This window comes from Caretta caretta, chromosome 17, assembly GCF_965140235.1.
Source record: "Caretta caretta isolate rCarCar2 chromosome 17, rCarCar1.hap1, whole genome shotgun sequence".
Taxonomy (NCBI): domain Eukaryota; kingdom Metazoa; phylum Chordata; order Testudines; family Cheloniidae; genus Caretta; species Caretta caretta.
In genome coordinates, this window is record NC_134222.1 from 6,823,565 (window position 1) to 6,847,562 (window position 23,998).

Genomic DNA, 23,998 nt, shown 5'->3' on the forward strand with positions numbered 1-23,998 from the left:
TCCAAGGAAATGTTAATGTAAAACCACTCGGACTGCAGAGACATTCATACACTCCTGGAGGCAGACTACAAAGGTGTTTAGAAGTCAATGTAACACCATTATGAAAAGCGTCAGCTTAGTAGCTGTCATAAACACTTCATAATCACGCAGACGCAAACTGGACTGCCTGCAGCTCATTATTTTATTATGTACTGAATAGGGGTCCAACTGAAGGAGGAAAGAAATCACAATGCTACAGATGATAGCCTCAGTGTATAGCTTTTCGCTTAAACTTTGGGACTCTTGCTTCTTAAAACAGAAAGGGCTTCTAAATAAAATCTTACAGATTTCTCTTGTCAGGTTTCTTGAGCTTTAGCATGCTAAAAATAACAGTGTGGATATTGCAGCTAGCTAGCTGCCCAAGTACAAGCCAGCCTTACTAAGGGGTCCTTACTTGGGTGGCTAGCCTGCGCCACTGCTCACACCACAAAGTCTACACTGCTATTTTTAGCACGCTACCTGAAGCCGAGCTCGCACGCATCTGTCTCTACCCGCTCTGGGAGGTGCACCCCCAACTGCAGTGTAGCCAGACCCTAAGAGGATGTAGAAAGGATACATATACAGAATATATGCTATTGCCAAGTGAATGGCATAATTTTGTATATAAAGTCACTTTGCCACACAACTGCCAATTCTTTTTGTACCTGGACCCTAAATAGCAATAGGAAGAGGGTAGGCAAGTGTAGATTATGCTATGTCCTTTCTTCTTAGGAGTCTCAGATACAAATACCCAATCCACAGAATATCGAAGTTTAGAAAAAAACTTATCTAACTGGGAAACCAAACAAGGGATAACATGAATGACAAGGAAAACATTCCAAAATTATATTGTTAAACACATAAGTGGGCAATACTGTTCATATAATCTGCAACTACACAATCCCTGGCTGTGGTTTTATCAGATCTCACAAGCTATATGAATAGGAGGCCTCAAAGGAAAACCCTAGGTGCTGCAGAAAGTAGGGATGGTCATTCAGTAGCTGGCATTCTTTCCCCCCCTCCACCACCATGCCAGTGAAGACTTAATTTCAATCAACAATACATACCACTGACACCAGCCCAGTTATGGAACTGACAATTATATACTTAATCAAATTCCCATTCAACCAAATCCCTTTGTGTAAGTAAGCACCCTTCTCTCCCCACAGCATATAAATCTTATTGACCAAAGTACCAAAGGACTGATCCCAAAGAAACCACACTGGACTTCTCCTTTGTAATATATTTAATCCATGTCCCAAAATTTATGATGGGCCACTCCAGCCCCACAAAACACATATTAATTATTCAGGAAAGGCTTGCATCTATGTTCTAACTTTGGAGATCTAAAAACTTCCAGGTGGCACCACTCTCCCTCATAAATGAAGCATACAAATAGCAAATAATAATTTTTCCACATTTGCTCCAAAAATATTTCCCTCTTTCCTACTGGCCTCAAATGCTGCGGGAAAGCGGATACCCTGAAGTACTGCAAACCTCCTGACATTTATTCCAGCTACAATGGCTCACGTTGCCAAGACATGTATATCAAATAGCACCTACAGATAACCCATCTCGAACTCATCATGAATCTGCTCCAGAGTCACTTTCCTGAGGCTGCAAAGCAATGAATGTCACTTTATTTCAGAGACTAGATTCATACACGGTCACAACACAGTTTGCAGTTTAGAGCGTGTTACTTTGACATCTCATGCCCTGCTCCAAGCTGAGCATTCTCAAAGAGGGGCAACAAGTCTTCAGAACACAACTCTATTCCTATTTAGACTGCCTCAGCTTGTGTATCAACTTGAACACATTCTCAAGCTCAGAAAGAACTTTCTGAAAGCTGCTGAAGGGCTTCCTTATGCAAAAATCAATCATACCAATATGGGTTTGTGATTTCCTAGTTTCATTTTTTCTTAGTATTTATTAGCCTAATAAAAAGGAACAACAAGAAATAGAAAATATTCCATTGTGAAATACACTGGAAAAACATGTAAACTGGCTGTGTGGAGACTGCTCTATTGACAGAAGAGACAAGGAATTTGTAGTTATATGACATTGTTTGGCCTAACTATGGTACCTCCATGCAAAAAAAAAAAAAAAAAAAGATTCCCTCCACCCAAAAGGAAATGGAGTTCTCCAAGACACTCCTACATCACCCCTCTTGCCCTCCCCCTACACATAAGACCCCATCTCATAGCAATCTTCCCCTTGGTTAGGAGTATAGATGGCTTCCTTCAGAGATACTCATTTCTTCAGCTACTGAGAGTCACCTGATAAGGAAGCAAGGCACTCTCCCACCTCATGCCCAGGGCAAGAATATACTATATCAACAGAGAACTGATCCCTTGCCAGATGAAGACCCAAACTCTAATCTCTTCTACTGTAAACTAGCCCAGAGAAGTCCAAGGTCACACCACCAGGTGTGTGCCTCTATACACCTTTCAGTAAACACTTATCTGTTCAAATAAATTCATTAGAGAAAGTTCAAAGAAGTTATGTTATAGAAAATCTTTAACTTCGATCAGTGTATATAATCTCTGTGTACTCTAAACTTATTTGTTCAGAATCCCGTTAGGATCGCTGGTGCTACTGACGCTGTACTATATTTTTTAGCTCAATATCTTAGTGACACCTAATGTTTGTTCCCTGTAATACACATGACGAATAAAGCATAGCGATTTTTTAAAAGGTTTAAATACTCACTTTTTGTATAAGAATATTTTCAAGTTTAAAAAGTTTTAATTGGATACAAAAATTATTTTGCATGCTAAATTCTTATACAGCAGTATATACTGTAACTTCCTTACTCAAGAAGAAGTAAGCAACCAATTTGGTTTTTCTACAAACGTACTTTTCTTTAAAAGTTTAAAGACAAAAATACAGCAGCACCCAAATGTTCCATTCTGCTCCATTCAAAATAAAGGTCTTGAATGTGAGAAACAACTGTAGTTCCTCAGGAAATCTAAGAAAATATACAAATTCCCAAATTCCACATGAAGTACAGTTGGGTACATTGAGGCCTCTTATTTTACACTGCCACCCCCGAAACTGCAGGCTCTGAACTTCCTAAAAAAGGTTTTCTTCTTCCTCTTTAACAGAAAAGACAAATTGCGAGAAAAATTCCATTTCTGTCTCCCCCCTGTACAAGCAAATGGTTAGTCCTTAACACAGCTCCCAAGCTGGTGTGCAAAAGTACTTTCAAAGAGAAAATGAAATTCCATTTAATTTCCTAAAATGTAGCTTGCTGCATAAAAACTACTCTCTTTCTCACCCAGGGAGGGATGAAAAGGAAAAATATTTTCCAGAAGGCTCTGTATTCTACAAAGAGGAGAAATTTCATCCAGTATGCGCACTGGGTTTATTTTGAAGTATTGGACACACTAGATTTCATGAGTTAAGAATTTTATCACATACCATACTAAACTTTATTCTAAGTTCAAGAAATTTGGGGGAAATTTCCCAAATTAAGTCCATGTGCTCAAACCATTCTGAAACACAAATTGCATGCTATGTATGACAGAATAAAATTAAATCCATATGCACATACAGACTTTAAATAAAATTAAAATTGCAAATCATGTACATGACAGACACACATTGTGATTGTAAAATGCTATTAATATTGTCATGCTTGCATTCCTGGGAAATGTAAATCCTTTTCATAGAACAGTTGAATTTACCCTTCCTCCTTAGTGTGGACTTCTTTCCCCTATATTTATAGGATATTAACTTCTCTGTAATGTTACACCCTGCTCCAAATCAAAAAAATTACCTTTACAGCAAGTATCCAAATTAAAAAAAAACCCTCAGATTTAAAGGTAGGTAGTTTAATATTTGGTGTAACTCACACTCTTAAATTAATCTTATGTTAAACCATTTTACACGTACAACATATGCTGTAGCCTTCTACTATTTAGTTTAAAGTAATATAGTTTGTTATAAAAAATTAGATATGGCATAAAATCAGCATCTCAAAGAGGCTTGTTTTCTGAAGACAGAGTTATTATGTACTTACGGGTATGCTCCAGATCTGTATTCCATCACTGTACCCAATCATTAGCAGCAAAGGTGGTTCATTGCCAGTGCTATGTATCTCATGAAACTCCATATTCCTTGATGTATCTAAATTGGATTTAAATATCAAAATGAACATCAAGTTAGGACAAATTATGTTTAATGTTTGGTATACTGGACACAGTTTTTGAAATCCATATTCATATTATAATTAAAGGCACAGCAATGTGCTTTTTAATTCTTAACTCCTATAACTGAAAAAATAGTGAAAAAAGTGTTCCTCTAGACACAAGTAATAAGATCTGTAATTAGAGTTTTATTTGAGAGGGTACAAAATACCAGTTTAGAGGGAGTGATGATGGGAAACTTCCTACACAGCATAAGAAAGGAGGCTATGACAAGATGACTCAGAGGTCTTTGACATTCCTACCTCCTATGATTATTAGCACACGATCAAGCTATTTTTCTATAAGCACCATGAAATTCTAGAAAAGCACCTCTTCACATTTCACAATTACTATTCTGAAGCCAAGTTTACAAAATATATACAGTCTACAGTACTCTGCTACTTAAGAGATTTAGCAACAGAAATTATTAGTGCATTTAGAAGGAACGATTGAGTACACAGAAAATAGAGGGATCGGTGATTCCTTCTTCAGTACTTTTTCAGAGGTACTTTGTCTATTTAGGAAAAAAAAGAGAGGTCTTTTTACTGAGCAAATAGAATCATCTGTAAGCTACATTACTGCCAGTTCATGTAATGCTATCGTATGGACAAATCAGAAGAAAATCACAGAGGAGCAACAAAATAATAATTATAACAAAGATGACACTTATGTAGCACTTTGATGATCAAAGCTTTTTACACATATTATCTAATGCTCACAACACCCCTCTGAAAAAGGCAATTTCCATAAAACTATGAAGGTGCTATAGAAATATATCAAGACAGACTAAAATAACCAAATGTTTTTATATCTTGGCTAAGGCCGCTCTACCCTAAAGTTAGCAAGAAGCATAATGTTCTGAAAGCATGTAAACTTCTGACAGGCAGGGAGAAGAACTCTTCAGGATGGTACAAGAGTATAACCAAGACTAAGACGATTAAACTGAACTAAGGTAAATTTAGGATGAATATGAAAAATAAAGGTTTCATTGGATATGTTTGATTTTCTGTCATACTGTGGCAAGTGAAAGGACGTGGCGAAAGCCCCAGTGGCTGGGACATTTACAAATGCACAGCAAGGAAAAAGAAACCTACTAGAAAACAATCACGCACTGGCCTTGAGCATGAGGCAGTGAGATACACAAGCTAACCTAACAGGTCTTTTCCGTCTCTAACATCTATAAATTTGTGAACTAGGAATCTTTTTGCCATTCCAACAGCTATAAGAAGTATAACTTGCCCTACTTACCACCAGGACATGAAGATTCCCTATCATGTCATACCATCATGTTACATCTGGGATCAGAGTGAGCCTTTGCCACAGGAGTAAGGTGGAGGACACTGAGGTAACAATCAAGCTGTAGGAAACATCTGGAGGAGAGCTACAGCCTCTGACTTGTAGGACAGGCTTAGAGCTCCATGGTTAGTAAAAGCAAACTGATGTACATTGTTAACACTTCCATTAGCTACACCTCGTGTAGCTCACGAAAGCATAAGCTTTCGTGAGCTACAGCATGGAATGCATCTGATGAAGTGAGCTGTAGCTCGCGAAAGCTTATGCTCAAATAAATTGGTTAGTCTCTAAGGTGCCACAAGTACTCCTTTTCCTTTTATGACACTGCAGCCATTCAGTATGTGTGCATGAAGCCAATGGGAGAGATAATTAGGTGATTCATGCTACAAACCTTCGAATACGTGGATTAAAACAAAACATAGGGCTGAGTGTAATCCATGTATTTGTAGGTTTGTGGCATGAATCACCTAATTATCTCTCCCAGTGGCTTGATGCACACACATTGAATGGCTGCAGTGTCATAAAAGGAAAAGGAGTACTTGTGGCACCTTAGAGACTAACCAATTTATTTGAGCATAAGCTTTCGCGAGCTACAGCATGGAATGCATCCGATGAAGTGAGCTGTAGCTCGCGAAAGCTTATGCTCAAATAAATTGGTTAGTCTCTATTACACTCTGGATTACACTCAGGGGCTATGTTTTGTTTTCAACTGATCTGGATAGTGAGGGGGCCAAGGGACTTTGGTCTGGAATTTGGTGACCTCACTAATCCTATAACACCAGAGTTCGCTCACCTTCACATTTCAAGAAATTTGCTGAGTAAAGGCCTGTCTATTCACTCGGGATTTTACACAATAACAATTCATTCCTGGTTAGTAAGGAGTAGAAAGGGAGTTCTGTTTGAGCCAACTCTTGTCTAAACTGTAATTTTTTAATTTTGCTGTTTAAAATTATTGTATATGGGCCCAAAAGATATAGAAATAAAACTGAAAGAGGGAGATAAAACCATACCATTTAAGTCTGCGTTTTCAAATCTGACCCATACTATTTTTTCTTTTTCTTCTGTTGGTGGAGTACCACTGTAGGCCTACACACAAAGAAGAGAAAGGTTGAAAGAAAATGAAGTATAACATCTTTATTTTCTGCTCTCTGTATACAGCACATCGGGTAATGCAAGGAAAACAAGAATTGTTGCATATTCTTATTGCATGCGTGCAATTATTGCATACTTATACCCTCAATATTTCTGGGAGGTTTTGAGAGGAGTGGTTCCCTGGTCAACACATTTAATCTTAAATATAATTCAACTAGTGTACCAACACTTATTAAAAGTAAAAAAGCGGCAAGACACACAACCAAAGACCTTCCAGGTACAGAGAACAAAAGCCAACTGGCTTCTAAGAAACATAAACCTTGTATTAATTGGACAGAACAGATGATAGTTGTTTCTATAATCCTTGATTTTGACAGTTTAAACTATTTTTAAATAGAATAAAAAGAGGATCTTTAGAGAGAGGTATGTGTATTCCTTTAATTCCTTTTTGACCCACTTAAACACTTTATAAGCGAGGCTGAAAAAACAGAAGCCTTTCTTTCCTATGAAGCTCATTCCTACTGTGACATTTTAATCATATACCTATGATTTTAATATAACCAAAATATTTAAGTTTGAAACAGAAGGCACTGTAACTAAATCAAAGCAGATCCATACTTCAGTTAAATATATCCTACAGATGCCCCTAAAGAGATGAGGTACAAGAGAAATTGGAATGAAGCTTCTTGGTGTTTCTAGACAACCTAAGTTTTACAGTTCTCAGGAGAAACTGCAGTAATCAGAGTATGAGCTACAGAGGCAATACCATTGTTTCCAAGTGAATTATTGTAAGATACTGCAGTATTTTGGATTAAATATGAAAAGAACTTGTATAATCACTATGTGCATGCTGGACAAGCAATAATATGCACTCAACATGTAAATAAAAAATTAGTGTTGGTATTATTTTTCAAAACAAAGCATGTTCCACGCTTACAAGGCAAATTGACTTGTAAAATATAACTAAGAGTGCATCTTTTTAACTATGGAGAAAAAATATCTGAGTATAAGAACAGGTTAAAACACAACAATTCCTCCAATAGAAGTTTGACTATCCTTACTTTTACATCATAGCTTGAATCACAACATGAAAAAATACATTTGGCAAATTACTAATAGTGAGAACCATCAGTGGGAAACTTTTCCTAACAGGAGTCAGGGTGTGCGAATTTCTTTTTAAAAAAGAAATTTCTAGCTTGTATAATTAACTATTATCACTATTATTAACTGATTCCAGCTATGAATCAATTCAATGTTGCCTTCCTGAGTGGACAGGTAAACAGTTACAGTTCCGCTACTACATCCACAGCTTTCCCGCATACCAGGAGCATGAAATTAATCCCACTCTGATCAGTTTCAGCCTGCTACTTAGGACCCCCTGGGCAGCAGTGAAGTGACCACAGCCATATCAATTCATTCTGCAGTTACTTGGGAAAGCTAGAAACAACAGAGCACAAAAGAACCAGGGCTATTCTTAGGGGAGAATGACCCAAGATAAGGAGCGGGGGAGAAAAGCAGAATGACAGATTCAGGTGTTTATCCCGCCTCACCGCAAGCTGGAGAAGGGGTAAATTAGCAAATCTCCTCCACCCAGCAGCAACCTGAAGGTTCTGAGGCAAGTGGAGAAAGGAACAGAGGAAAAAACCTCTCCTTCTCCTTTCCAGCAAATGTTAAACTTGCAAAACAAGCAGGTGTGTATCAAACTTTTCTGATGCCTACTAGCCAGACGTCGACACAAAAACTCATGAGTTCCTAAGTGTGGTCCAGAAATACCAGCTTGGGAGGAGTCCCAGCAATTAGGAGGGTTGGCCTTCCCACAAAAATGTGGTCTATCTACCTCACAAGTAAGCCTTTGCCTTTCATTGCTACCACTACCGCATCTTTAAGTAGGCAGACAATGTGACCCTCTCTCGCTAGTACATATATGAGACATTTTTTAAATACTTTGCCCAAGACTTTCACCTGACAGTAATTTTGGGTGCCCAGTTGGAAACACCTCAAAAGCACCTGATTTTCAGACCGTACGCACCTTCTGAAATTCAGGCCCTTTTAAGGCGTCTAAGATGGGGGACCATAAATAAATAAATAAATAAATAAACTGAAGCACTCAAAATTACCAGTCAACCACTTTTAAAAATGTTGATCTTTGTATAAATTGGACTATCTAGCTGCAACTTACTTATACGTATTACTAGCACTGTGAAGAGAGTGGGTTTGTTTTAGGCCCTTACCTGTGGCACAACATCTTGAAGAAATGTAACAACACTTTCCATATATGACTGTTCCCTGGAAAAGAAGAGTCCTTAATTACTATGGAAGTCTAAATACAGACATAAATACACTGACTATCACTTACCACTGGGGAAAATGATGCAGGCTATGCCTTAGTTTAGATTATCTGCAAAAGAATGACTGGCAACTCATTGGATAATAACTGCACAGAAAATTACATTTGCCTTGACTGGTGGAGAAACCTCCAATTCCAGTCTGTATGGTTTCTTTACAAATTTGTGGGGTTACATTTTGCTTTTTACACTATACACCTACTCAACTACATTTAAAATGTCCCCAGTTATTCCACTTAGAAAAATACGGTGTTACCCCTTGCTGGTGTGTAATTCAAGGTATAACAGAACCTCAGAATTACAAACACTTTGGGAATGGAGGTTGTTCAAAGCTCTGAAATGTTCGTAACTTTGAACAAAATGTTTTGGTTGTGCTTTCAAAAGTTTCCAATTGAACATTGACTTAATACAGCTTTGAAACTTTACTCTGCAGAAGAAAAATACTGCTTTTACCCATCTTAATTTAAATTAAACAAGCACAGAAACAGTTTCCTTACCTTGTCAAATCTTTATTTTAAAACTTTCCCTTTATTTTAGTAGTTTTATGTTTAACATGGTACTGTATTGTACCGTATTTGCCCTTTTTTGGGAGATGGGAGGGGGGAAATCTCTGATGCCTGATTGCGTACTTCCAGTTCCAAATGATGAATGCGGTTGACCGGTCAGTTCATAACTCTGGTGTTCGTTACTCTGAGGTTTTACTGTACTACACAATACCCATATAGTCTGGAAAATTTGGAACCCAATGACTTGATAAACTGCCTACCCCACACTGGTCACAAAGTAAGGGCACTGAAGTCTGTAAAGGATTAAGTCGTCTCTGACTGTCACATGTCTGGGCAAAGTGTAAAAGGAAGGGAAAGCTGGGTCAAAGGAGAAGGCTGTATCCTTTTCTCTCCTGGCTGGCTGAAGCAAGCAAAGCCTTTGGGAATTATTCTTCAGTGTTTTTCCATTTGCTTTTTGTTTTGTGATTGATTTGTGGACAATCAAACAAGCCCTGAAGAAAGGGCATTAAAAAAATAATAGCTGAAACATTATTTCTCTTCCTGGGCTGGGGAAAACTACCCGCCAGCTTACATATGCTAGGCACTATCCTGAAGCTAAGAGAGGCTAGAGATTTCTCCTATCTATTCCCGAGATAAAGCTGGCTAAGATTAGTGGGAAGGCATTTTCAGTAGAGGTCTTACACTGTGGAACTCTCTCCTCTTGGCAATTCATTATCAGCTGCACTTCAGAGTGCAGTGGTGTATAACGCAAGGCACATTTGTTCTGATGGACTTTAACTAAGGCTTTTATTAAGGTATCTTACGTAAGAGAGACGCGAGTCTCTCAGATATGCTGTGTAACTGCTGAGCAACAAAATATGTGGACTCACCCCATAAGGCTGATGATATCTTTGTATAATGCTCGTCACCTAACTTGGCAATGGACAACATGTTCAGCTGCCCATACAATTTTTTAAAAGTTAGTGGTGATTCTAAATTTTATTAGAATTTAGAATCTCTGCATCCAACAACTTTGACATACTTCAGATTAATGATTATTTTGGTACATATTCAATCTGTTTTAACATAACTACTTCAGCGTTAAGTCTTGAATTACCAATAGCAGCAAATACAAGTTGTTGCCACTACTGCCCTTGCTGCTGGAACAAAGAAATCCAGATCCCTGCTACCAAAAGGCTCAGCCACTTTCCTTCTAAATAAAACTGTGTAAATATCTTGTCCACATAAAATGTTGTGGACATTCAGTACTTGGAAGCCTTTGTTCTCTCCAGTCATGACAGCACTAGGGGAGGAGACGTAAGTTTCTGCGTACACTTGTATAACAGGACAGTCCTACAGCTCCATGAGCATCACTTCTAAATGTAACAAGTTGCCTGCCCTGTGAAATGAAGGCAAATCTGAAAAATTGTTCCTGAAGATCGAGAAACAGTTTATTCCAGACCAAGACTGACAAAAGTGGACACAAAGATTATTAAACTAAAGAGAGTTTATCATAGTAGTTAGAGCAGAGCACTTTAAGACAAGACACCTGCTTTCTATTCCTGATTGACTCATTGTCAATAATCTTGGCCAGGTCATGATCTCTGTCTCTCTATAAACTTGTCTATTCTACAGGATAATTAAAACATAATTGATGTTTATGTATAACAGCCTTAACAAAAGGGTGGTAATGTCTTCATTTCATAAATGTGTGCTGATGCTTTCCAAAGTACATCTTTAATGAGTAAGCCAAGCAGGCACGCTTTGGAAATGTTTTGTTCAATGTATGTACACTAAAACTCTCTTGGAAAGAAATTAAGCAATGGTTAGCAGACATAATGCTGAAGGCTAAGAACTTCTGAGACAATTTCTTCTTTGATGTACTTAAAAAAAAAAAACCCTATGAAACTTCTAATTTGTTTTTAGCCAGGTAATTGATAAATCAGTATTTGAAGTACGCCCCAAGCTAGCTTCTCTTTTGCATATGCTTCTCTTGTTTTTGTGAATTGTTAATATATTCTGCCATTTGTTTGATAACCTACTGTTTCAAAATGAGGGCAGGAGGTTCAAGTTTGTAGCATGTTACCCAGAAAATTCAATTCTGAGATAAAGAATGAGTGATGTACCCATAACAGAGATATGCAGGTTAGGAAAACAAACTGGAAAATAATCACCACACAAAAAGTACATAATCAAATATTCTTATGGAGTTTTTCTTTTTTAATTATTGCTTTTCCAGAGAACAAGTGAGTTACAGGAACAACTGCATTTTATTTGTTCCTGCTAAAAAAATCAAGTGAATCCTGAGATCTAAATAGACAGTCATCCCCATCATTACCATGGTTCATGTTTTGACAGCTCTTGTAAGTAAAGTACAAGTTGCCAAAACATACATGATATTGCAATGCAATACCATAGCAAAAAAAACTCGCCAGCAGCATAATGCCACCACTGAGAAAATTTCACCCATTCTGCTACAAAAGGACTTAGGACAGGCAAGTTTTCTGGTTACTCTAATTGAGGATGTTCACCATTCAACCATTGACATGTGAAGGTAACTTAGGGAGACCTGGCAAAGGTAGGAAAGTCTGTTACGCACTGTATTTTTTTTTTTTTTTTTTAAAACCTTCACTGTACTTGTCTTCTCTGTTCTCCTGAGCAAGCAGTACACTGACATCCACAGCAACCTCACTTACTGAGGCAGTGCAGATAACAGGAGCTTTTATACTTTTTAATATAAGAATGGAACAGAGGGAGACAGCAGTGGCGGGGGGGGGGGGGGAAATCTACAAATGCCCACTAAGCACAAGTTTGTTATGACTCAGTTGTATCTAGTGTCGAGTTTGTTTAGCAAGCAAAATATGTTTTGCAGTCATTTCTTGTTTATATATAAAGTGTTCAATCATCTACCCTGTAACTTGTAAGGTTGGTGAACATTTTGGCCTACCAATCTCAAATGTATCCCTTTCAAAGAGAATGCCTGCTGTGTATAATCTTGTAAATCTGGAAAGAGGCATTTATTTACTTTCTTTTCCTGGAAAATACTGAGCACAATAAAACTGTACTGTTTATGACAGGAAGTTGCTGCTGATTTTGAGAGGACCACGTATTTGTTGAACAGGAATATTCTAGGGATTTCAAACAAAGGTAATTGGACATCTTCTAAAACATGCTTACGTGACAGCCTGTGGGCGAACCACAACTCCCCCTGTACATCGGCTAGGGCGGCGAGGAGATTCTGTTGCCATCGTTGCTCTGCAGATACCTATGGGCAGTAGATTTTTTTTAAAATAATTATTTATGGGGAAATGTTTATTTATATTAGTCAGTTTCTCTAGCTAGCATGACTGTAAGCTCTTCCCTCAGATACATCTAAATCACTATACTCACCTCTGGCACTGTTTAAATAGATCTCTGCTTGTTCAATATCCCAATCTACACCACAGGAAAAAAGGGAAAACAAAATCTTGCATGATAAAATGAGTTTTATTTAAAGAAACCATGTATTATGTAAACTGCACATATGCACCAACATCTTAGGAAAATATATAACAACAAATTTTATAAATACACTAACTGCATTACACCAGCTTGAGAGCAGCATTTCATCATGAGATACTGACCAGGAAAAATACACACATAAATTATAGATTTCAGAGGAACAGCCGTGTTAGTCTGTATTCGCAAAAAGAAAAGGAGTACTTGTGGCACCTTAGAGACTAACCAATTTATTTGAGCATGAGCTTTCGTGAGCCACAGCTCACTTCATCAGATGAAGTGAGCTGTGGCTCACGAAAGCTCATGCTCAAATAAATTGGTTAGTCTCTAAGGTGCCACAAGTACATAAATTATAGAAACACAGACTTTTAATCACAATGAATATGCTCTTGGGAAACAAGACATTCAGTAAGTAATCACAATGGCTAGGATTAAAACCAATGCATAAGATTTCACAAAACAAAAGCATTCCGCTTTTAGTTGTTCAGAACAATTCAGATCAGTTCTCTTATGCAGAAAAACAAAACAGTTTTTTACTCACAGGGCAAAAGGCATTGACCAGACACCAGTAATTATGACAGGTCCTAATCACGCCCCTCAACAGCTTCTATCATCCAATTAGCAATCTAGCAACAACAAAACAACAACAGTTGAATCCAGGTCACTGCAACCACATTACCCAACATAGTAGTCATTACTTAGTGTTGCATGTGTGCATGGTACTTTGTACAGAAAATAAAGACTGTAGATGAAATCCTGACACCATTGACTTCAATGGGGCCAGGATTTGATCCATGTTCCAAGCATTTTACAGTCTAAGAGACATGGAGGAGAGGAGTTGTTCCAAGCCCAGTGGTACATCTGTAGCAGCCAGTGCCTGCTGTCATTCAGCCACAAGCACTGTTACCTGCAACAGAACTCCAGCTCTTGTGCCACCAGAGTCCCAGGGTGGAAGAGAGCCTGAAGTGCAGGGCTATTGGGAATCATCAGTTCAGTCTTGAGAAACCCCACTGGCAATTCTTGAGCCGGGAAATTGAGCCTGACCAGCCTCCCACACTTGTGATCCCCAAATTGCCACCCAGATACCACAGCTCACCAGACCAATCCAATTTATTTTACTCCTCCGTACTCAGACACCTTCATTTTCCCCCCGTCTCTCCCCTCCCCTCCCCTCCCCTCATCCCTCCCTTCCTCTACCCCTGCACATCCCTCTATCACATCCTTCCTCACCCCTCCCCTACCCCATCCCCCTTTCCCAGACCCTTCCCCTTGCTCCCCCAACCTCCATCACTCCCTGCCTCCCATCCCTTCTTTTTCCTCCCTTACCCCACCCCCTGTCCCATCCCCCTTCCTGCCATGCCCCATCACCCCACATCCTCCTTTCCCAGCCCTTCTCCTTCCTTTCTTCCCCGTCACCACCGTGGCTGTTCCCCTTCCTCCCTACTGCCATCACCACCCCCTTCTCTCCCTTCCCTGCCCCTACAACCCTTCCCCCTGCCCCTTCCCCTTCTCGCACTTCTGCCCCTTCCTCCCCTGCCCCCACCCCTTCTCCCTGCTCCTCTGCCCCACCACTCTTCTCCAGACCCTGCCACTCTTCCCCTCCCTCCCCATTTCCCACCCCTGCTCCCTCCTCCCCTGCCCTATTCTCCTCTCCCACCCCTGCTTTCCCCGCCCCCGCCCCTTCTCCTTCCTCCCCTGCCCCATCCCCCTCCTCCACCAGTCTCCTCCCCTTCTATCTCCCCGCTCCCGTTTCCCATCCCCCCTCCCCGGCCCCCCTCACCTGCTGCGTTGCTCCTTCGCCCTGGCTCCTCACTGACAGTGTTTGGGACCCTCTCGGGAACTGACACCTGGCACACGCTGACACCAACAGCCAATCAGCAGGCGGGAGAGGCAGGCTCCTCCGTCCTGTCACCCAATCCCACTCCCCGGTATGGAGCAGTGGGCGGGACATCGACGATCTGACTGTCGCCTGCACCCGCTCACTGGCCAGAGTAGGTTGAGAGAACAGAGCACAGCCTGGGCCCGTTTAGCTTTGTTTACATCCAGATCTCGCGAGAGCCATCGTGAGACCCCGACGCACGTGCAGGGAGGCAAAGCCCAGGATCCTGTCAGTCACGGACCAACGGCCAATCAGAAGGAAAGACCTTCGACCCCGCCCACATCAAGGCGTCAGAATCCTATTTTACCGTCAGCTTCGTCATTACGTAATCCCGGAAGTGGCCTGGCTGAGGCAACAAAACCAAGGCCCCGGCTGTCTCCGGGAGGGTCCGCTCGTCTCCGGCCCAGAGCGGGTAGACTCCGCCCCGTCATGGGGCGGGGGCGGGGTGGACCGGAACAGTCCTAGGGGCGGGGGGATAATGGCGGAGGCTCCACAGAACCGGGGGGGTGGGGGCAGAGCGGGACGGCGGTTGAGCGAGGCCAGGCTGCGAGGGCCGAGCTGCGGCACGGCCCCGGCGGGCGAGATGAGGCGAACGAAGAGCGGAGAGGCCTGGGCACGGAAAGGGGGTGTCACAGCAGGACACACACACACCCGCCCCGCGGACAGGGAGCGGCCCTGTCATAACGGGACAGAGCCGCCCGGACGCGTGTTTGGGCGGGACACAGCTCCACCCGCTGCCCCCGGGACGCTCCTGGGCTAGCGTCCCCAGTGCCCTGAGCAGCGCGGCGAGCGAAGGCAGCCCAACGAAACCTCAGTGGGCAAGACCGGCTGCGGTGGCATCAGGGCTAAAATGGCCACTCTGGCTGAAGTGGGTTTTAGTCCACCAGAGCTTATGCTTCAATAAATTGGTTAGTCTCAAAGGTGCCACAAGGCCGCCTGTTCTTTTTGCGGATACAGACTAACACGGCTGCTACTCTGAAAACTCTGGCTTGAAGCATCCTGATTTTTTTAGGCAATAGATGTCCTTCCCACTTCCGTAAATAAATTCTGGAATCACCCTCTCTGGGAACCTGCTGGGTGTAAAACAAAAACCTGACAAACGCTGCCTTCAGATGGCATACGCCAGCTTTCTCACAACAGTCTGGTCATGAGAGAGCTGAGGGATACAGCTTGGAATAAAATGTCATACTCAGAACAAGCAGTTGCATCCCCGTCCCGTACATTTACAAGATGACTGCAACTCTTGTAGAGCCACGTGTCACCAATAAGGAAACTCATACTCAGAAACCACAAATGATAACACCACAAGTTTTCATCATCCAGAAAGATTCAATTGTATGATTACTGATCTACATCATTAGTTACAAGAGGGAATGTAAGTTAGGCCCTTGACCGAAAAAGAAGAGGAGAGGGTCCCTAACTGGAGCAGATGTAGTATTTCTCAAATGTGGCCACCAGGGGGTTTTCTTGCAGCCACAGCCCCCTGGGTGGTGGCAGGGAAGCAGCAGCCCCTCCCTTGCGGCTGCCAGCAATGATTGGGCTGTGGCCACCTCTGGGGAAGACAGCAAAGCTGAAGGAGCAGACAGCTAGTGTGAGTTGCCCACCTTCCTAGGGTTTGGGTTTCAGCCCTTGGGTGGTGGGTGGTAAGCTCCACCTATGGGGCTTTGGGCTCCATCCCCAGCCCCCATCCTCTGGGCATAGGGGTTTGGGCTCCATTCCCTGCCTATGAGGCGATTGGCTCTGGCCCTGGCCCCGAACTCACCCTCCCCAAGTACCCCTGGTTCCTGCTGCCTCACTAACCACTTCTCCATCCAGGGCTTAATTGAGCCCTAGGCTTAGTACATCTGCTGTGAAAAGTGATGTTTGTTTGTTTGTTTGATATCACCTTTCACAGCAGACTTAGCCGCTAGCAAGTCTTTTTTTAAAAAAAGCAACCAAAAGACACAATAAGAAAAAAAGACAAAAACATACAAAGCACCTTGTGTGTATTTCTGTTCTGTTTAGGTCCAGTAAAGAATAGAACAACTGTACATTATTTTTATTACTGAGTCTGCAAACAAATTACAATGATTTGGACATGTATATGTGGATATTTATTTTTCCTAAAGTTAAGTATTGTAGGAAAAATTGTCAGAGAGGCCACCAGCAAGACTTGGTGGCCGCACTCTGACGCCACCAAAAAATTTGTTATGCGAACCCCTTATGCTGAGAAGTACAAGGGACTGCAGTCACAAAACTCTGAGATTGTGTATGAGCATGCCCTTCAATTAACAATTGTCAGGATGAGTTAATCAGAAGCCCTCCACTTAAGACAAAAAGGGATTGTGAATTTGTCCAAGAGTCTGGGCTGAGTTGATGGTGGTCTTTTGTTGAGTGGTGTTTGTGTGGGTGCAGGTGGGAAGGCAGAAGAGGAAAAAGCAAGCAAGCCAAGCATTAACTGGTGAGTCCAATATGTAAGCCTAGAAAAAGCCAGGCAGAGACTTTTAGGGTCTGTTCAGTTGGCTAAAGAGACTGGGGGCTGTAAGCTAATGAACTGTTCCTGTTATGCCTGGTTTTTCCTAGACTCAGAGATGGTGTAGGGTCCTTGTAAATAAACAAGATTACATCCAAGAAAATACCATACTCCATCAATTTGTAACCAGCTAGAACATCCCCAAAGCCCCAAACTTTGACTACACAGGTCAAACAGGGGCAATGCTTCTAACAAACCTATCCTGTAGAGCAATATTAGGTACGTTTGGAGTTAAAATATACAAGGACACTTCCTTCCGAGCCTGAAGAAATGTTCAAATGTTAAGTTCCTATATCTGTTAAACTGTCTCACAACAGAGAAATGCCCTTACAGGAAGAGAGCTGAAGTTTCTGGTTGAATAGGTTAGACTACACAATGGTGACTTGAATTACACACACACACCCCCTAAAACCACTAGCTGATACACAGATAACTTCCTCCTTGCACATACTATAATTTTGTTTCACAATGAAAAATGTTTGAAAGCTATGACTCAACAGGCCTAATTCGATTTACTGCTGCCACTTAAGGAGGGCTGTCAGCTGTAAATTTTATTTTTTCCTTATCCTGATTGACTAATTAACTTATGTGGACATCAAATGACATCAAAATAGGCAAAGCTGACAAAAGGGTAAGCTCTAGCCAGTTTACAGTAGCAATCAAAATATATTTTAAAAAATGGAAGGGAATGATTGCTCTGGGGAATCTCCGTTTGCAATTGCAAAAGTTTTATTTGTACTATACTTCTTCCTTTCAAATAATTCTCTTTGCTTATTTTATTCAAAACTAAGAAAGCAGACATTAAAGTGATGACATCTGCTGCTGCAAATGGAGAAAACCCTGCAGCCCTAAACAAGTACTATGGGAAACAGGGGGAGGGGGAGTGGTCAGGGAAAAGAGGTCACACTTACCTGAGTGCATGTGCTTGATGATATAGTCAAATTTTGCTTCAACATATATAGTCAGAAAAAAGTGAACATGTGCCAGTGTATACAAAGTCTTTTTTCTTCAGTGTATTTCCATGTAACTTGTGATACAGATTCACATAATTCTTAATGTGTTACAGCTGGGTTTTCCTTGTGGCAAGAAAAAAAGTCATCCTTTTTATAAAAAAAAAAAAAAAAAAAAAAAGACTGACATCTCACCAGTCTTTTACTACAAACCTGTAAAAGCTTGTAGACTGGTGAAGAGTTGTTTGAATTCCCTGGCAGATAGGCAGCTAAGTAGGATCTATTAAATGCTTTGAAATTTAGAGATGAAAAATGCAATTATTCGTTTAACTAAAAATGGTTTACTAAGCAAGAATCAAATTAAAACCAGCAGTTAATATTTTAGACTTATAATATTATAGATCAGTAAGTCAAATATAGCTACTCAATTGCTAGTTAAAAACTGCTTTTTCGTGTATGAATTTCTGTGCAACAGTAAAAATCATCATCCCTAGTAAAAACTGTTAACCATGGGTTACAATCCCATAGTATGAGAAATAATTTAAGGACCAACTTAGACCATACATTAATATTTATATCTGTAAGAGATGTTATTACATTCCTTGGATGAAAGAGAATTATACATCTTCAGAAAGCCTATGATTCCATTTGGGGTTTCTGTAGCCATAGTAACATGTAGGTAGCAGAGCTACTTTTAGCCTGTGGGTTTTATTGTTCCAGTATTAAAGAATTAGGTTCCAAAAATATAATCCTGGCCACTGATGTAATTCTAGAATACTGGCCTTTTCCTTGCACATTTAAAAGCAAGTCACGTGTAGGAGCCTTCTGACCATAATATATCCACCTAGCACAAACACATTCAGTATAAAATGCCATAGTGTATATTGGGTCCATAACCAAAGCAGTACATGGAATGTTCTGCACCATAAAACGTAAAATTAGAATAAAGATAAAGCAAGCATGATGATTAAAGAAACTAGACAACAGAAGTGACCAGCTCAGAAAAACATGCCCCCCTCCCCCCCCAAAAAAAGGGAAAAAAAGGTCAACTGATCATAAAATACTGACCAAAGTGAAAGACTGCTCATACACAGACAAATAGGCTTTGGTGGACACCTTCAGGGAAAACACTCTACAGACTGGGTTTCTAAACCAAGAAGTTCTTGCGCACAGCTCAACAAGACCTAGAGAGAAATAAAGGCCAACCCAATTAACTCCAAATGCCTTAGAAAGACATAGCAGGACAGAATTTTAACGCATTACCATAGAATTAATTTTTCGTAGTAATTAAAGATGGAGGGAACTTAAGTCATCAAGTCAAGTGCCCACCACTAGTACATGCTGTTTGAGTAAAGCAGGTTGATTGAACGCTGTATTTGCCTATGTCCGTTTAAAAATTCTAGATGGTACTATAGGAACAATACAGATCTTAACTGCCAACTGAAAATGCAAATACAGTAAAATTCTGTCAACTGAGGAGTTATGCATTACCAGAAATCTGGTCAATCTATGCACTACCAGTATTGTTAGTGACTCAATAAGTTTAGCCCAAAGTACCATGTTAATACTAACATGTTGAGCAGGGAGCTAGCAAAATATGTATACGAACAGTGTTTTGAAAAAGACCAGTAATTACCTCATTCAGTGTTGTGAGGATTAATTTGTAGAGCACTTTGAGTTGCTCTGTCAAAAGACACTGTAGAATGTCAACAGTCTTAAACTGCATAAATATTTAAGATTAAGCATTGACCCGTTACATTTAATTGAATTTAAATAATCCAAATAAAGAGGAACTGTTTTGAAACTTTCCACAGGTCACAGAAATAAGCCTAGTTCAGTGGTTTTAACTTGTTGCATTTGCTTTTGAGGTCTCTCTGTTTCTGAAAAACTTCACATAATTTGAATAAAATGGAAGACTACATAAATCTTATATCTTCATGTCGAATTACAGCCCACCAGGATGACATACAACACTTCATCTTGTTCTGAGTGGCTAAGATCCTTATAGATCAAGACAAGAGCAATGGACTCTGAAGTCATTTGTATTGGCCACAGCAGCAGAATTAAAAATAAAGGCAACCTCATTTCGAACTCATTTTGCCATGTTTCACTCATGGACCAAACTTAATGAGTTTTTGCTTACCAAAAAAAAAAAAAGTTGGACATCTTCCTTCTCCCATGTAATAAATTGATAATGGCTTTGACAGAAGATAGAGTTGCTTGTTGATGATTCCAGATCCTCTGACTGGTGTACACGAGGAAAAACCTACATTCCCTTCCTCTTTTCTATTTCGTCTGGCTCAACTTAGTTTCTATAATGTTCAGTTGAAGCACATCAAACTTACACAAATAGTGGGTATTTGCAGAAGAAGCAGCTCTGACATCAAAACCCTGCAAAATGCCACTGATTCTCCCATAAAAAACAGACTCTGGTTAGTGAAAGAGAGATGCTGGAAGATAAAGCAAAAACCCTCCGCTGAGAATGAGAATGGACATTCCTCTAGAATTTAAAAATGGAGAAATACAGTAGTAAGAGCAAAAGTGCATAAGAATCTTGATAGTTCCAGTATTCCTGTTACAGAGATTGGGAGTAGGTGGGGGGCTGGGAAGGACAGTTATTGGGATACCAATGGCTTTTCAGGATATATTTGTGTTTTACTATAAATCATCCTGTATAACAACTGTTATGGACACTTTATAAAGGTATGTATGTAACTATAAATGGCATTAGATCAGTTTGTTTTTTAAACTCAACACGCACAGGATGAACAGATTGGTGTGCAGTCAAGGAAGTTTCCCCCAACACCATGCTGGCATAAACCTTTGAGGTTTCTTTATCTCCCTCTGAAGCACTGAATAGGGACTACAAAAATCAGGTGGGCATATCTTTCCTGATCAAAATTTCCTGCGGAGACAGGCAGGGGGAAGGCAAAGCATGCAGAGAAACAGTAGACTTCTCTAATCCAAGTCTATATTTCTCATTCCAAAAGTCCTCTCCATGGCACATCACACTATCTACCCCTCCTGCTTTTTAAAAATAAAGTGTAGAATTGGGAACCAGTTGATAAAAACAGGTGTTTTTTTTAAAGACCTTTTTTAAGGTTTTTTAAGGAAGGAACCAACCATTTAATATTTGCACAATTACACAAAACCACAGTGTTTAAAGAATTTGAGCATAAGACACTGTACATAGTTAAAGAACAAAGGCACCCCAAGCAAGTTTTCACTTGTTTTATTTAGGTGAACATATATATGGTCCACATACTCAATGAAAACTGTAAATCATAAAATAATTTGATGACTTACGTTGGAAAGGAATTAGCAGTACCATCGGTTAGTTAAATAACAAAAAATGCCTTTATAGGGCACATATATTAAAAGAAATACCACTACCAAATGCCTGGATAAAAATGCCATAAATTACTACAGAGGATGAGAATGGCTTTGTAGGATGGGCTGGGGTTTTCAGAAATTTAAAAAAAAAAAAACCACAATTTTTTTTGCTAAATACTTTGACGATTAAGGTTACAAAAAATACAACTGAATAAGATACTGCATAGTATTTTAATTAAGATAAAGAAATTGATATTGAGCTGTGTAAAGTAACACAACATCTCTGCTTCCATTTCATTTCTGAATAGAGAAATCTAAAATTTAAGAACAAAAAATAGGTCTAGAGTATTCTCTAAAAGACACACTTTGGGTTGAACGTATAGTACTACGAAAATACATATCTTCCATTCTATTTAATAATTTACTTCAGTTAAAAAGTTGTGAAATTCTCATCACAAGAAGCTTATACAAATTCATGACTTTAGTAAATTAACAAAAAAGATTAAACATCTTCTTTTAAACAACGTTTAGCCCTGTTGTAACAATTATACAAGGGGGAAAAAAGAGACTACATTTGTATGAAGGAGTACAAATTTACACACATTTTACAGAGACTTATACCCTACACATCTACAAAATTCACAGTTATAATACAAGCAGTACAAGGCTGAGAATAAAGCTGTTCAATACCAAAAGTTTTCTACTTTAAAAAAAGATAAACAGGAAGAGTTTCAAATTTCTGCACCAACTTCAACATTCTAATCAGACCAAACTGTGCTCACACAAACACCCCTCAGCAAACACAAACGGCTTTCCTGGTCTGGTGGAATAGTGAATTGCCAAGCTTCTTCTGTCCCCTCAGGCTTCGCCGCATGGTGAGCTTGTTTGAGTTTTTGCGCTGTGGAGTTGTGGACAGGCTTTCTGGCTGGACGCTAATGTTTCGACTCAGGCTACGTCTTGGCTTTTTCAAAGCTGGGCCAGAATTAGATTCTTCTAATGTCCGTTTAAAGTTTCCTGTAGGTGTCCTCTCTGCTTCTTGGGATTTTGTTTGGCCATTAGGAGACATCTTTAAGCTTTTTTGGTCCATGCTTGAATTTGCTGAGTTGGAAGGGGAGAGGGTAACTGACAAGCCATTGCTGTAAGATTCATGAATCCTCAAAGCTAGTGTTTTGCTACAATTCTCCTCCTGTGGGCCTGGATCCCTAGAGGATGCTACCGCCAACGGTATACTGCTTTTAGCAATCTCACTGGACAGCTCGGAATATTTATCCAAGATCACATTGCTATGCATGAGAGAAGGAACAGGCTCAGAGGAGTTCAGTCGTGGCCACAGATCCTCTTCTAGAAGCTGGGATTAAAAAAGAAGGAATTATTTATCCATAAATATCATTACTCCAATTGTGTTACCACAGACCATGGCTAAAGTATGTGGGTGAAAGATACTATACATGACAGCAGATACTAAAGCTTCTTGGAGACTGGTCTAACTCCAGATCCAGATGCAAAACACACCTGAACATTTTCACAGCGGAGTTCAGGCTCTGGATCTAAACTTGCCAGTTTCAGCCCTCCAACCTTACTCAAGTTTGTTAATTTCCATCAGTAAGTCTATGATGACATGTCTGCCATTAGATTTTTCAGAGACCTGTCTCGCCTCAGTTAGCATACGTGTTTTCATTCTCACTGGCGTAAAGTTAATAAGTAAGTCACCGAACTATGGGACCGCCTTGCATCTTTCATTACTTTGGAATACCAACATCGAAAAGGATGTCTGCACTGAATGCCGCACACTCCAGTCTTCATCAGTATCCTCTGCAAAATGAAGGTGCCAATGCTCTCTTTCAGATGTTTTGTGAGATTGTTTCCAAAGTGCTTTGAAGATTAAAAATGTCATTGAATGGCCAAGTATTATTAGGACAAACAGCAAAAGAACAGGCTCTATCTCCTGACCTGAATTACACTTAGACTTTTTAGTTACCGCTGAACAAGGTATCAGGTGCCTGAAGCAATGCTCTGTTGCTGGAGGAGTTCTAATGGCGTACAAGGAGATGGAATAAGGGCCTCCCTGGACAATACTACACTAACCTCTGAATTTACGTTTGTTGCTTCCAATCCTTCTAGGTTAGTAACACACTTATTCCTTACAACTGGGGAAGACTGAATAAAAATTAGGCTCTGGCCTTTCAAAACTCTCTTTATTCAGCAAAGTAAATTTGGCTGTTTTCTGCACAGCAAAGTTATTCTGTAATTTGAAGAGAGAGAGTGTGGTATAATGCACTGGAAGCCAGGAACTTCCTAATTCTAATCCTGGCTTCGCTGCTCTCTGTGGCCTTTGGTAAATCATTTCTATCTCAATTTCATCATCAGGAAAATAGAGAAGACTTCACTATCTCACAGTAGGGCTGT

At 40.2% G+C, this 23,998-nt stretch overlaps 2 protein-coding genes across 17 annotated transcripts in view; both read right to left on the minus strand.

The window, feature by feature from the left end:
* Positions 1–14,832, minus strand: part of BCAS3 (BCAS3 microtubule associated cell migration factor) — a 510,082-nt gene extending 495,250 nt beyond the window's left edge. For 7 of the 16 annotated variants that reach the window (XR_012665315.1, XM_048824531.2, XM_048824529.2 and 4 more), the window contains exons 1-6: positions 13,826–14,077; positions 13,460–13,544; positions 12,598–12,685; positions 8,822–8,876; positions 6,509–6,584; positions 4,040–4,146 (exon numbers count right to left, since the gene is read on the minus strand). Coding sequence is in view for 15 of the 16 variants with exons in the window: in XM_048824531.2 (XP_048680488.1) it covers positions 4,040–4,146; positions 6,509–6,584; positions 8,822–8,876; positions 12,598–12,668 (309 nt within the window). In the remaining variant the exon portion in view is untranslated. Of the gene's footprint in view, positions 1–4,039; positions 4,147–6,508; positions 6,585–8,821; positions 8,877–12,597; positions 12,686–12,810; positions 12,856–13,459; positions 13,545–13,825; positions 14,078–14,698 lie in introns of those variants that run through there. The other 9 variants (XM_048824525.2, XM_048824526.2, XM_048824520.2 and 6 more) reach the window with 7 other exon arrangements.
* Positions 14,833–21,475: 6,643 nt separating this feature from the next.
* The window catches only part of PPM1D (protein phosphatase, Mg2+/Mn2+ dependent 1D), a 37,271-nt gene continuing 34,748 nt past the window's right edge, over positions 21,476–23,998 (minus strand). The window contains exon 6 of the mRNA XM_048824547.2: positions 21,476–22,940. Within this exon, the coding sequence (XP_048680504.1) occupies positions 22,386–22,940 (555 nt within the window). The 3' untranslated portion in view covers positions 21,476–22,385. The remainder of the gene's footprint in view (positions 22,941–23,998) is intronic.